The sequence below is a fragment of the Megalobrama amblycephala genome, linkage group LG16, assembly GCF_018812025.1.
Source record: "Megalobrama amblycephala isolate DHTTF-2021 linkage group LG16, ASM1881202v1, whole genome shotgun sequence".
NCBI classification, from domain to species: domain Eukaryota; kingdom Metazoa; phylum Chordata; class Actinopteri; order Cypriniformes; family Xenocyprididae; genus Megalobrama; species Megalobrama amblycephala.
Genome location: NC_063059.1, coordinates 33,659,121 through 33,673,172, shown reverse-complemented (window position 1 = coordinate 33,673,172; position 14,052 = coordinate 33,659,121). Strand labels below are relative to the sequence as shown.

General features: G+C 36.3%; 1 protein-coding gene across 7 annotated transcripts in view; it reads right to left on the bottom strand.

Annotated features, from left to right (window-relative positions):
• cadm2b (cell adhesion molecule 2b) overlaps positions 1–14,052 on the bottom strand; it is a 259,203-nt gene that overhangs the window by 82,708 nt on the left and 162,443 nt on the right. For all 7 annotated transcript variants that reach the window (XM_048160169.1, XM_048160174.1, XM_048160173.1 and 4 more), the window contains one exon: positions 5,505–5,531. In XM_048160169.1, the coding sequence (XP_048016126.1) occupies positions 5,505–5,531 (27 nt within the window). The remainder of the gene's footprint in view (positions 1–5,504; positions 5,532–14,052) is intronic.

Here is a 14,052-nt window from a genome sequence, read left to right as displayed (position 1 = left end):
TTAAAATATGCAAACACATTTCTGGCATGAAAAAGTATAGCTAGATCTTATACCTACCCTTTGAAGTCAACATGAAATCAAAACTGATCCTATTCCTGGTCTTATTATGCATGATTCATGTTATTCGACAGATACAGATAAAAAATCTTTTTAATATTTCAGTAACATACGTGCTTGTATAACTGATCCATTTCTGAAAAATGTTCCTCATTGGTTGACATCACCTAGATCAGGAGTGTACAATCCTTCTGGAGGGCCACTGTTCAGCTCCAACCCCAACTTAAAAACACCTGAACCAGCTAATCGAGGTTTTCAGGATTACTAGAAACTTCCCGGTGTTTTGGAGTGAATTTCTGCAGGAAGATGACACTCCAGTACCAGGACTGGGCATTCCTGATCTAAGCCGAGTACATAGATATAAGCCACACGTCTATGAGAATAATGTTAATTAATAGCCAAATAGCTATTGAGACATTGTTTAGGCTATTTTGTATATACTTTAAAACAAAGTCTTTCAAAAACATTTCAAAAAGTTAATTCAGAGCTAATTTAGTGCTTTTTAAAGTCGAAAGGTTACGGCAATATTAACAAATCACAATAAATTTGTAGAAGAACCATTGCTAGTAGGGCTGGGTAAAAAATATCGATTTCTCGATTTTAATCCATTCTCATTTTTACGAACCGATATCGATTCTTAAATCCCAAGAATCGATTAGTCGATTAGTTAGTAATTGTTTTCAGTTAATGAATGAACAGAACATGTAGCACGCCTCCCATCCAACAAATCATAATAATCTTTGTGCTTTGTTACTTTTGATATGAAGCAAAGTCTCAGATTTCAAATGATGTCCATCTTATTATGAGATTCAAAAAATAAATACCATTTTGGTGCTGTTTAATGTGGCGTGACAGATCGCTTTAGCGCCTCAGTTAAAGAGAAGCGAGAGCACAGAGTGCATGTGAACATCCTCTCCTCCACTTTAATACCAGTTACAGCATGAAATAAACATCTGAAGGTATGTTAAAATACACAGTACAACTTACTGAAATCCATGTCTCCTGTAATAGCTCAATCAGTGCTTTAACCTCGGAAAGACGTCAATAAAACAGTTTGTAAACAATGTCACGTAATGTCACATTTACGTCAGAAAAACATATTCAGTGACCATAAACTCATTAGTCAGCTAGAAAAATGTACTCTAGAAAGCAACATTCTGATATATATAGCTATGGACTGCTACATATTCATTATAATTTTTAATGTTCTTCAATATTTAATGTTATTTTAATAAATCAGTCATGACAGCCACGATTTAAATGTTTATACTGGAGTAGAAATATGATTATGTAATTCTAAACTTTATTTTTAATAAAAACATCATTGAGTGTAATTTAAGTGTTTGTATATAAATATATAAGTTAATTTAACCTTCAATATTATTATAGTAGTACCAGCTGACTCCCATGTGTCATTTACAGCATTAGTTGACAGATTTTTTTTCCTCTAGAAAATTTCCAAATTTTCAAATTTGTAATGTACTCTAACTGAAAAGCTACATCCAAAATAATCGATATCGAATCGAATCGAAATCATAATTGAATCGAATCGCAAGCATGTGAATAGTAATCGAATCGAATCCTGAAAATTGTGTCAATACCCAGCCCTAATTGCTAGTAGACGTTCCTTGGTCAACACTCCCATTGATAGTCGTCGCATCACTCTGTAATTGCAGATAGTTAAATACACGTCACCAATGGTCTCATTCTCCAATGTGGACACAAATTGCCAAATCTCAGTGAAAATGAATGACTTCTGGTTGCCTTGTCGCTGCAAATCAGTGTCAGTGTGAACCCCCTTTACATCAGAACAGTCATTCAGGTGCTTCTTTTACCATTGCTATGCTGACAACAATCTCAAAATGGCAAGGGCCTCTGTATGCCACTCTGACATATCAAACTGGATGTCCACCCACAACCCTGAGCTCATACCCTGATGAGTTTCCTCACTCAACCTCTCGCAGTCTCAAATCTCAGCTGAAGGTCAAGCCGCTGTTTGCTGTCATCCTAGATCACCAGCTGTCCTTTGTAGACTACGACAACTGCCTGGGCTTTATGCCATTCCATTTCAAGAAAAATTTCCATGAATGTCTCTATACTCAGCTCCTCATTTACACCAGAGTCATTTCACTGCTAGATTATTGCATCTCAAGCTTTGCCTACCAGCAAAGCGTACATATTAAAACTTTGCTCAGATCTCTACAAGTAATTCAGGTCACCTTAACTTGTCTTAAAAGATAAACCTAATGATATCCTGTGAGGATCTGTAGGAACCTTATAGTACCATTATGCCTGTACATTTATTTAGTACCAACTTGATAAAAAGTTAAATGTACTTGGATTTGTTACAATCATTTTTTTTGGTAAGAAATACATTTTCTACAATTTGGAGTGTTGATTTTGTGGTCTTGGTCCACAGGAGAACTCTTGAGACCACATAAACATGGACTTTGATCTGGATCTAGCATTATTGTAAGACCCCACACAAGGGATAGATATCTCACATCTCATCCCATCTCTTTGGTGTACCTCAAATATAACTTGGATGGGAATATGTGTTACTAGGGCTGGGACGCTATATCGATTCTCGAACGATACATTGAATCTGAATCGATCCTGATATTTTGTCTCTCGAATCGATTCTGAGCTTAGTTTTAACAGCAGATGGCGCTCTAGGCTACACTCTCAAATGCTCACGAAGAAGACTGCTGAACAGCGGCCGTGCGTTCGGTTGAGTCATGTAAGTGGTTAAATATACTTGCACCTCGGCTTAGAATACTTTTATGATGCGAGATTTGTAATTCGCTTCAACCTTTTCGAACTTTAGGAATGATTAGTTTAGGTTTAAGTGGTGTGTGTAAAGGAACTGGAAGCAGGCAGTGTACGAGTGTTTCTAAAGCACGTATAGTAGCGCCATCTACTGTTTAAAAACTAAGCTCAGAATCGATTCGAGAGAGAATCGCGATACATCGGAAAATATCAGAATCGCTCCAGATTCTTCATATAGCGAATCGAGATTTGATGTATTGTCCCAGCCCTATGAGTTACTGTATGTTTGGGTGTCGATTTGTCTTGTCATTATTTGGTATTGGTCTGGTCTTGACATTAACTCTAATTTGCCAAGAACCTTATGTAAATGATTTAGATTTGTTAAGGACAAACACACTGTAATGCTACAAAGCGCTTTTAACACTACAAAAACTTAATAGCCTTGTTTTAGCACTCGATTCACTAAACAAATTATGAAAATCAGGTATAGACACAAACTCTTCCACAAAATTAAAACTAAACGCAATTTGCATGGAATCATGTATGTACATGTTTGTGTTTTTGAAGGAATAACGTTTATGCGTGGTTATTGAAAAAACAAAAAACTTAAGTCACTGAAATAAAGCCAAAAAATATATATTAAATCTTTGTTCACAAGACTTCTGGGTATTTGAGGTTGTAGACTAGAGTTTTTGCTTCAAAATGAGGTAATAATTATGCTGCCTGCTTGTTCATATAAAACAATAGAGAGATTTAAATTTTCTAAAACATCTTTGGTCAAGAAACACAGTATGCGTGGAGGTGTGAATCATCATGAATAATGGGTGATTCTCACCTGAGAAGACAAAAGAATCACATAATAATGACCTGAAATGACTTGCATATTAATGAGGCCTTTCAGTCAGGTAGGCTGTGAAAAAACCCTCTGTGATGGTGTATATCAAACATACAGAAAAAACAGCAATACTGTGAAATATTCTTACAATTTAAAATAATGGTATTCTATTATATTCTTTAAAATATAATGTATTTCTGTGATGCAAAGTGTCTGAACAATTATGTTACCTCTATGGAATTTCATATAGGCTTTTAGCTTAAAAGCATGCACATTTGGAGAAATATTGATGGATTCTCATATGTTTGTCAATTTTCTATACAGAAGAGTAATATTTATTCAGGATTTATTGTCATTACTATGAGTGCTGAATACTGTGTTTTAAATTCATACTTGCAGCCGGAGAGCGCTCTGTACACCTTTAGTCCACAAATGCCTGAGCACTAAAGAAGAATAGGCAATCCAGAAACTAACCGAACTAACAGAGGACAGAGATTGCTAACTATGGCTATTCAAAACACTTTTCAAGACAATAAATACACGATTGCGACGCTGAATGCATGTATTGACTCAGAATTTGCGTCTGAATAGCGCTCCCTCCATGGGCGTGGTCGCATTAGCGGATAATGAGCTGAATCACGGATTTCTGACATGGCTCTCTTTTCATACAGATTACATAAACACAGAATGTTTGTTTTCGATTTGACTTACACGATTTAAAACCTGACATTTCAACGTTTTTTTAGACATAAGTCTAATTTTTTTGTGATTAGTATTCACTAAGTTATAGTTCATTTTCTGAGAACTATCAGATTGGACTTCGTTCAGAGGGAGACGAGAGATCATGCATCATGTTAGTTTTCTTTATTTTACAAAAAGCACAACATTTTGTTTTAACTCTGAGTGTACACAAATAAAAGAAGATATTCCACAGATTAAAATGGTGTATAACTCTTAATTGTATGTGCAACATTAATGGAGTATTTTGAGTCTCTTTCACACTGGTAAGAAAAAAACCGCGGTGGTATCGCTGGCGATACCCTCAGACCTCAGAGTGTTAAAAAAAAAGCGATAACACCATAAATCTCATTTATGGATCTTGATATATGCTCTTCTCCATCACTGGATAATCACTGGATGAATAACTGCTGCCATGATCAATAGAAAATATACACAAACTTTCTTTGAAACGAAATTCCGTTTGCCGCCTACTTCCTGCTGGTGGTAATAACGCAACGTTAATTGCACAAGGCAAATAGCATTGCGTTTTGTGAATAAGGTGCCTTCTATAATAAGCATAATTCACAGGCCTTTATTGAAAGGAGGCGTGTTTGCACTGAAGAAAATTACAATAACTTAATTTAAATATGCTGCAGCTTTATTACAGCACATTTAGCAACTGGTTAAACTGGATTGTGGGTGGTTTGTGAATAAGACGCAGGTTTTTGAGCTAAAATACCACATTCAAAAGTGGCCGTCTGTTTAGAGAATTCATCCCTCTGCCACACATCCAAGACAAAAAGTTTCCACTTTTTGTTAGAGTAGCAGTTCTATGCATCAGCATTGGTGACTTGTACAAAATCCTACAATGGCATCTTTCTCCTAACTGTGTAGCACAAGTTTGCTCTAAACCCAGGAAGCATGTTGAGCGGATTCAGCTCATAATGGATATTCCTAGGGCCAATTCATCAAAGGCTCCAGGTTTGCTTTCTCACAGGCAGGGGCTATGTAAATGCATCCCAGGCTCCTTTGGGAGATAAGAGGGGGCCGAACGGCACATTGTTTATTGGGAGTTGTGTTCAACATAAATCATCCAGCCGCAAAGACAGAGAAGATAACTCACCTTTCACTTTGTTTTTCGTTGCCGCCTCTGAGAGCATGAAATGGAGAAAAGAGATGGAACAGGGATGAAGGGGAAAAAGAGAGAGAGAGAAACAAGAGTGATTAAACAAGCCTCAAAGCATGAAATCCTCAGCATATACTCCTCAAGTCTCCCATTAAATTAAGTAGCAGTTTGTCCCCCCCAAAAAAAAGAAGAAGAAGAAAAAAGTTCTGTCTTCAATGACACCATCAACCCATGAGAACTTTTTTCAGTGGAGCACAAAAGGTGATGATTTCCCCACACAATTACAATGAATAGAGGCTTTCAAGCTTCAAATCAGATGTAAAAGCACCAAAAAAGTATCTCAACTCTTTCCCCGCCAGTGTTTTTTTTTTTTTTTTTTTTTAAGTTGCCAGCCACTACCAGCATTTTTGATAATTTTCACAAAACTTTCATGGCCTCCAGAAGATTTTATTGTATGACTATCTGAACATGCAATACAACAAAAGAAAGAACAGAGCCACTGCTTTAAAAAAAAAAAAAAAAAAACTAGCTTCACACTATCTTTTTTTATCAACACTTGAATAAAAAAAGCAACAAAAAGCTGAGAAAATCACACACCCCGACACCCACCCAAAGAATACAATGTGCATAAGCAATGCTTTTATTGGTTGTTTCTGCTCCTTTTTTGTCTGTGTTTTGATCCAGAGATTTTGTACTCTTCCAGTAGATGCGTAATAGCGCCCCCTACCATATAACAGTGAAAACAAGGAAAGCCAGAAGATTTTCTTTTAAAGGGGCTATATGTAAGATTTTCACTTTAATAAAGTATAAAAATACCCCGATATGTTTGCAGATATTTAGGTAACATGCTAAGCTCACTTACTTGTTCCTCAGAAAAACAATGCTACAGCCAGATATTCTACTTTGAAATGTGCGTTCTGTGTCGGAATGTCTGTCTTTGTTTTGGTCTGTGCAAAACCTCGTGCTGCCAGTTTATCTAATAGTATTTCAACATCACAGGTTGCCAGTTGGCGGAAAACACCGCGTGTTGCAGCCATGGAAACCAGCAAACAAACTGGGTCAGAGAATCGCAAATTCTACCTGACCTAAAAAGCCTCTGCATCCATCTAAAAATCTCTATGAACGACAGCATATTAAAACAGATAAATCAACTCATCAGCTAACAGTGTCTTTCATTGTCAATTGTGCTCCCTCTTGTTGCGTGTCCTCAAGCTGGCAACCCGTGTCTTTGAACGAGGGGGCGGGGCAAACAATATTTTGAATTTGGACTGCAATACCTATTTCGACTACTGGGTGTCATTCCTACATAGAGCCCCTTTAAATAAATCGCTTTTTAAGGACTACAACAAACAGCTGGTAGAGACTACAATGAGCTTCTTCCCGGGTTGGTGATATCACTAACCCTAACATTTACATAAACCCTGCCCTCAAAAACACGCAACAAAGGGGGTGAGGCCATGTTACTGCAATGTAGCAAATATATGTAGCAAATGCAATAGCATGTCATAAAAGCAAGATGACAACATAAGTTATAACCGTAATTAAACTAAACTATACCTGTTATATCTTCATGCAACATATTATCATGACAGAATATGCTAATCAATGACTTTAAGATTAACTCCACATCAGCTTCATAAATTCATCAACTAACCATTCAGAAACAACCTGTTGCATTCTACATGTTGTCACCTCTTCCTGAGTCTCTCCATCATTTTCCGACTTCGGTTTGAACATAAAAGGCTGAACAGTTTATGACATTTTCAGTGAGTCTGCATGAGGTAATCGGCGCTGCTAGCATGAGCTCTTGAAACTCCGCCCTTTTCTAGGGAGCAGCAACTCATTTGCATTTAAAGGGACACACAAAAATGGAGCGTTTTTGCTCACCCTCAAAAAGTGACAAATTTAACATGCTATAAAAAAATTTCTGTGGGGTATTTTGAGCTAAAACCTCACATACACACTCTCAGCCTCGACTGAGACCCACTGAACAAATTATCAGGTTGCAACTGTTATCAACTCACTGGAGGGGAAGAATATAAATGACTTGGAACTTTGAACCCAGTCCTCATTCATTGTAACTGCAGGGAAAAGAGCTACTAGAACATTGTTTAATCTCCTTTTGTTGTCCCACAGTGGAAAGAAAGTTTTTAAGTAAACTATCCCATTAATGCCTAGAGTTTACAGAAGAAATACTACTACTTCTCTTTGTTCAGAGTTTGCTCATGTTTGAATGCATAAGCTTAATACTTTCATTATGCCTGACCTTCTGCTTTGCAAGCCGCCTGCCATAAACATCGCCTTGATGAGGAGCGTAACGGACATATTTTATAGCATGCACCATCTGTATAGACTTCTTTACAGACCCAGCTGAATAATAATCATATACAACCTTTCATTGTCAATATGCATATGGAACATCCAAGATGAGGTGAGACTAAGAACCGAAACGACACTGCCACCATGTTAGTTGCACAAAGGAAAATGACAGTAAAATCCCCATAAATGAAGCTGCGCTCCTCAACGTCGCATGTGATGCATTCAAGGCAATGAATAATTCACTGGGAACACTTTTTCTGACAACTTTTCTAACTCTGAAGCACATGGGGTGAAAAGTTCATAATATTTGGATGTGACAAGTCTGAGGCAGAAGATATCATAAAAATGCTCTGTAAATAGATTCTGCACAACCTGAAGAAAGCTTAAAAGTTGTTTAGTGAAGATAACAATTGGAAGACTAAGTGAGCGAACTCAACGTTAGCGTAATCAAAAATATGCACATTTTTAGGAACATTGTATTGCTTATAATGTAGGACTTCCCAATGATGTTTTCAGAAAAACACCTGAGATCTGAATAAAAATAGACACAAATAAGACAGCTGTTGTCATACAAAAAGTGTAGATCTATCAAATTATTATGAATAATAGAGTTCAGACAATTTGGTCTTTAGCAAATCTGAGCACAGTTTGAGAATTTGTTAAGAAAAACATGAGATTAATATCTGAGATAATAGAGCAAAAGTGTCCAATTACCTCAATTTAATCTCATGTCTAGCAGAAACAGTTTATATATTAAAGACTGCATTTGTGATATTTTCCCCCACACAATGATGTTAGTGACAACAATTTAACTTGAGGGCAAATACTACACTGTTTTTTGGAATAACCTTGATGTCTCTTTTGTGCCACTGCAATTATGTTACTATTTATTAATTGCTGTTATGTGATATTAATTGCAGTGTACTTGAGTATGACATTGAATACTTTCATTGATTTCTATGAAAACAAGTTTTTTTCTATTCATGTTGGCTTCATAATGGATTTGAAAAACTTTAGACCACATTAAAGAGAAGTTTCTAAAAATGTCAAGTGGTGTACCCATCAAGTAAAAAGAAATGACACTTTCCATCTTTAATACATGTGAGTGTAGACATCTTAAAAGGACCTATTATGCCCTTTTACAAAGTCTTGATTTTGTTTTTGGGGTCTAATACTACTGTCTCTATGAAGGCCCTCCTTCCAAATAGCAAAACGTGTTTCGGAAATGTCACACCCTTAAAATAACTGCGAGTTTCAACACACCACTAATGCAACTCAACCAGGCCTTGGCCCCACTATTTTGCATATGCCTCAGGTGGGAATTATTAAAAAGAGGAATATTGTGATGTGTTCGTTCCTGGAAAAAAACCTCAAAACTACATTTGAGGCGTTTCAGGGAGTTCAGAATATAGAGAATAACTCCCTTTGGAGTGACTTCTTGCTTTGTAATTTTGCAGACATTTTTCATGCTCAAACAGCAAGATTACACACTAAAGAAGTTGAACATTTTTTCAAGGTTTTACATTTTATATTCCAAATATCATGAGTTCTTGTGTTGGGGGTCGACCCTGCTTTGTTGCACATGTCCAATTCTAATGATACTCCAATATCATGTTAATGTTGGATCAAAAGCCTTAAATTCCCACATGTTCCACAAGTACTGGCTCCTTGACCCTCACAAATAACAGTTCTCAGGCCCGAAACCCCACATTACTCAAACCGCTGTGAATTGGCACGTCGATCTAGAGTTTAACGAAGGAGTCATTGTTTTTCACACTCGTTAATCTCTCTCATTCTTCCGCCTTAGCCAACCACCCCCGACCCCCCTGCCTACATGGAAGTTATTAATCTCTGACTCTCTGCACAGTGTCGGAATCTAATAGTGTTGACAAAGTCAGACTCCATGATAAGATTCTCCTTGCTGTAAGCGGAGAATATTTGCCAGATCCTGAGAGGAATACCAATGGATACAAGGATCCACTAGAGAGCAAAAGCTCTTAATCGAACTCTATTTGCTCGGCTTTCACTCTTTTTTTAATATCTGTTTCCCCCTTTTGGATTGTTTATGGAAATTAGTGTGACTGGCAAATAAAAAGAACTCCAAAAATGACATTCCAATAAAGAGGACAAATGCTACGACAGATTCAGAGGCTGCGTGCAAACATGAATTATTAATAATCTTGTTTGACACCTCACCTCAATCAAAGAAACATGAATTAGCAAATTACAGATTATTGGATTCCTGGCGATTCCTATTTATTCTTTTCAACACTGCAGGGAAACTCTTCCAGTCAGATGCTGAATATCATAAAACTTATCAAACTCCAAAATCAAAAGAATAGCAAATTACAGTATTATTTTGCTTAAAATGAGGCCTATTTTTACTTATCATTAAAGATTCAACTTTATACAACTTTAACTGCTCTATGATCTAACATTTATGGTACAATGATACTCTAGAAAATAATTTGACTTGTCTCTGAGCTTTTTATATTTTAAAAGCAAAAGAGTCATTCCACGATACCGGTACGATTTGAGTCCATCTGACCTTTTTCTGTGTATTTTATCTATTGGGTCACCAAAATATATTTTTAAAAGCTTTTTGTATTAATTGAAATGTCTCCTTTAATAATGTTTAAAAACATGACATACATTTTATCTTCATATTAGAAATTATTTTGTTTTTTTTTTCAGTTGACCACCTATTTTGTCGTGTCCCTCAATGCCTTCTATGAAAGTGTACTTGGAATATGAATAATAAAATGAGAAAAAAGTCATTCATTTTGCCATTCCCATAAATATCCATCTGTGCTTTTTTGCTGGTAATGTTTTTTCTAAGTAAATTCGTGATTATTCATTAAAATAACATAATTTAGTTCCGTACCTCAGTAACCCGTCAACCCCGTTACACAAACAATTCTCCCCTTATAAAAATAATGAACTACTTATGTGACATCATTAATAGGAAGTGACATCATAGAAGTCTTCTGAACAACATGAGCAGACTTCTGAACAGACACAGGCAAGTTACCACCTTCTTTAATAAATTATAACTAAATTATGTTGTGAAATTGTGTTTGTCAAGCTTAACGACTCAACCCTGTTACATCAATTAAAGATAGAAAACTGTTACTTGTGAAAATTATCTTTGTTATTTCAACATTATTCATGATTTCTTAATATCATGCATGCCATGCGCTCTAGATTTAGAGTAGTGGCCAATTTGGGCAAAAAATCACAACCCCGTCACACCTACATTTTTATTATTATTATTTTTGTTAAGTTTATGAAAAAGTAATTTAAAGTTAGTTGAATTTTGTCTGAAATGTTCAGGGCAATCATAAAATTACTGATGTTAGTTCAAATTCTGAAGTTAAGCCTTTGATCGAAAATAAGTTTGCTGTCACAAAAAGTGCCCATTTCAGGCTTTAGTATAGAAAAAGAGATTAGATTTTATGTAACTTTTATATTTGCAATTACTGAATTAGTGTGAGGGACATCTGGTTAATAGGAAAATGTTGATTTTATCACAAATACATTTTATAATAATATTCAGAGAGCTTCCATAGTGTCCATAACTTAAAATAATGACCAATAATAATAGGGATTTGATGCCTGAGATGGGAAAATATGTTTTTCTGGAAGTTAAATATGTCATTAATGTTGTGGAGTGTTCAGAAAAGTAATACATTTTGGTAAAAAAATCTAAAAATGTCCAACTCATACTGGTTTCGTGGAATGACTCAAAAATCCCATTTACAGGAATGCACTTATAAGAGTAAACCATTTCAGAAGCTTTAAAAGCAGAAATGGAAAGCTTGTATTTTTGTTAAAGCACTAACACTTGTTTCTTTTCATTTTTTTCTTTTTTAGCCTACCATCTTTTCGTGGTGCTAATACTTTTCTAAGAAATAGAATGGTTAAGTGGTGTAAGTGTAATTCCTGTGGGTAGAGTTTGAACCTAAATCACCAGGTATACCAGCCATCACTGGTGTCATGACAATGGAGCTGAAAAAATGTACACAATGTCAGGAATGATTTGATCAAACTAGTCTAATGACAACACATAAGTCTCAAAGGCTATACTTTCAAACAGTGTCTATATTAATGTTTATAGCTAACATTATGCTTCAAATGCTGCTAGCTATCTGACAGCATACTTTGCCTTAGCTGTTAAGGTGGAGTCACATTTGTGCTCTGCAAAATCCAGTCATTTCAATAGGAATCCAGGACTCAGGACATTGGGGGTTTTGCATGAGCGTGATGTTCAAGTTTCAAATTTACGTGTTGACCAACGGAAAGTTACTTGGTTTGAAAGTGACTTCGGTGTGAGCTGTACTTTAAACATCGCTTTACTATTGACAATAGACAATGGACCTTTTTTGCCCATGAAATTTTGAAGATGTGACCACACCTTAAAACAATAATCACCATGAAAACAATTTTAGAAAACTGTCTTTAAATTGGAGCAGCGCTGTTGGCAACACACATTTAGAAAGACATTTTTGGCTGTAGACTGTTGTGTTTTTTGAAAGGCCCACCACACTCTTAAAAATTAAAGATCCAAAAGGGGGTTTTCAAAGTGATGCCATAGAAGAACCCTTTCGGGTTTCCCAAAGAACCTTTCAGTGCACAGTTCTTAAGAGTCTACACTAAGTTTTTCTAAGTGTGAAGAACATTTTAAAGGTGCCGTAGAACGTCTTTCCAAAAGATGTAATATAAGTCTAAGGTGTCCCCTGAATGTGTCTGTGAAGTTTCAGCTCAAAATACCCCATAGATTTTTTTTAATTATTTTTTTTAACTGCCTATTTTGGGGCATCATTAACTATGCACCAATTCATGCTGCGCGGCCCCTTTAAATCTCTCGCTCCCTGCCCTCCCAAGCTCTCGACTATAAGTGCAGTTATACAGTGCATAAACAAAGTTCACACAGCTAATATAACCCTCAAATGGATCTTTACAAGATGTTCGTCATTCATGTTGCATGCATGCATCGATTCCTGAGAGTATAGTATTTATTTGGATGTTTACATTTGATTCTGAATGAGTTTGAGGCTATATGCTCTGTAGCCATCTGCCATTTTTCGCTATTGTTCTTGCTTGCTTACCTAGTCTGATGATTCAGCTGTGCACAGATCCAGATGTTAATACTGGCTCCCCTTGTATAATGCCTTGAACATGAGCTGGCATATGCAAATATTGCGGGCGTACATATTAATGATCCCGACTGTTACATAACAATCGGTGTTATGTTGAGATTTGCCTGTTTTCCGGAGGTCTTTTAAACAAATGAGATTTATGTAAGAAGGAGGAAGCAATGGAGTTTGAAACTCAACATATGCCTTTTCCATGTACTGAACTCTTGTTATTCAACTATGCTGAGGTAAATTCAATTTTTGATTCTAGGGCACCTTTAAAGTCACCATGAAATCAAAATAGACAATTCTTTTTTTATCAATATTGATTTATTTATTATAAATTATTTATCTGTATTTTTTAAATTAATGTGTCCTCATAATCTTTAATCAAAATAACCCCCTCCCTCTTGAAGCGACATCTCTTCTCTTCTCTGATGATATGTTTACTGGTGCGAGGATGGGACAACCTGTCACTCACATGGGATCTACCAATAGCAAACCACAACCATCCAATTAATTCCCCATGGACAAAATCAAGTCCCGCCCAATTATTATTATTTATTTATTTTTTTTGTCCAAGAAGCCATTTCACTTGGATATATGTCATGATAGAGAAGAAAGGAGTATTGTAACTTCCATTTCATGCCATTTCAAGACACCAGTTCGAATCTCATTTCGGAGCTGGTCGCATAGGGCAGGTTACATTTGGTGCCGTGACCCGGATGGGAGTGAAGTTTAGGGGGGTGAGTGTAAAAGAGGCCAGCTAGAAACAGCTCTGAGAGTAAACCTCACTCCCCTGGCCTCAAGAGGCACACTAGGGACTGACGCTAGAGACTGCGGTCTTTAGCGCCCTTGTTAGTGCACCCACCTCCAATTATGGAGACACCGAATCGAATCCCGCTTACATATTAATAAAGAACCATTATTTTTAAGATTGAATGAGTATTTTTAAAATGGCATGTCAAGTTACAAGTATTGTCTAATTTTTTTCAAATGAGCCTAATCACAGTCCTTAAGAATGATTGGTCGTTTAAGCAATCCCACCGACTAATCAATTTGGAAATCTTGGCCCAAAACTCAAAAAGCCT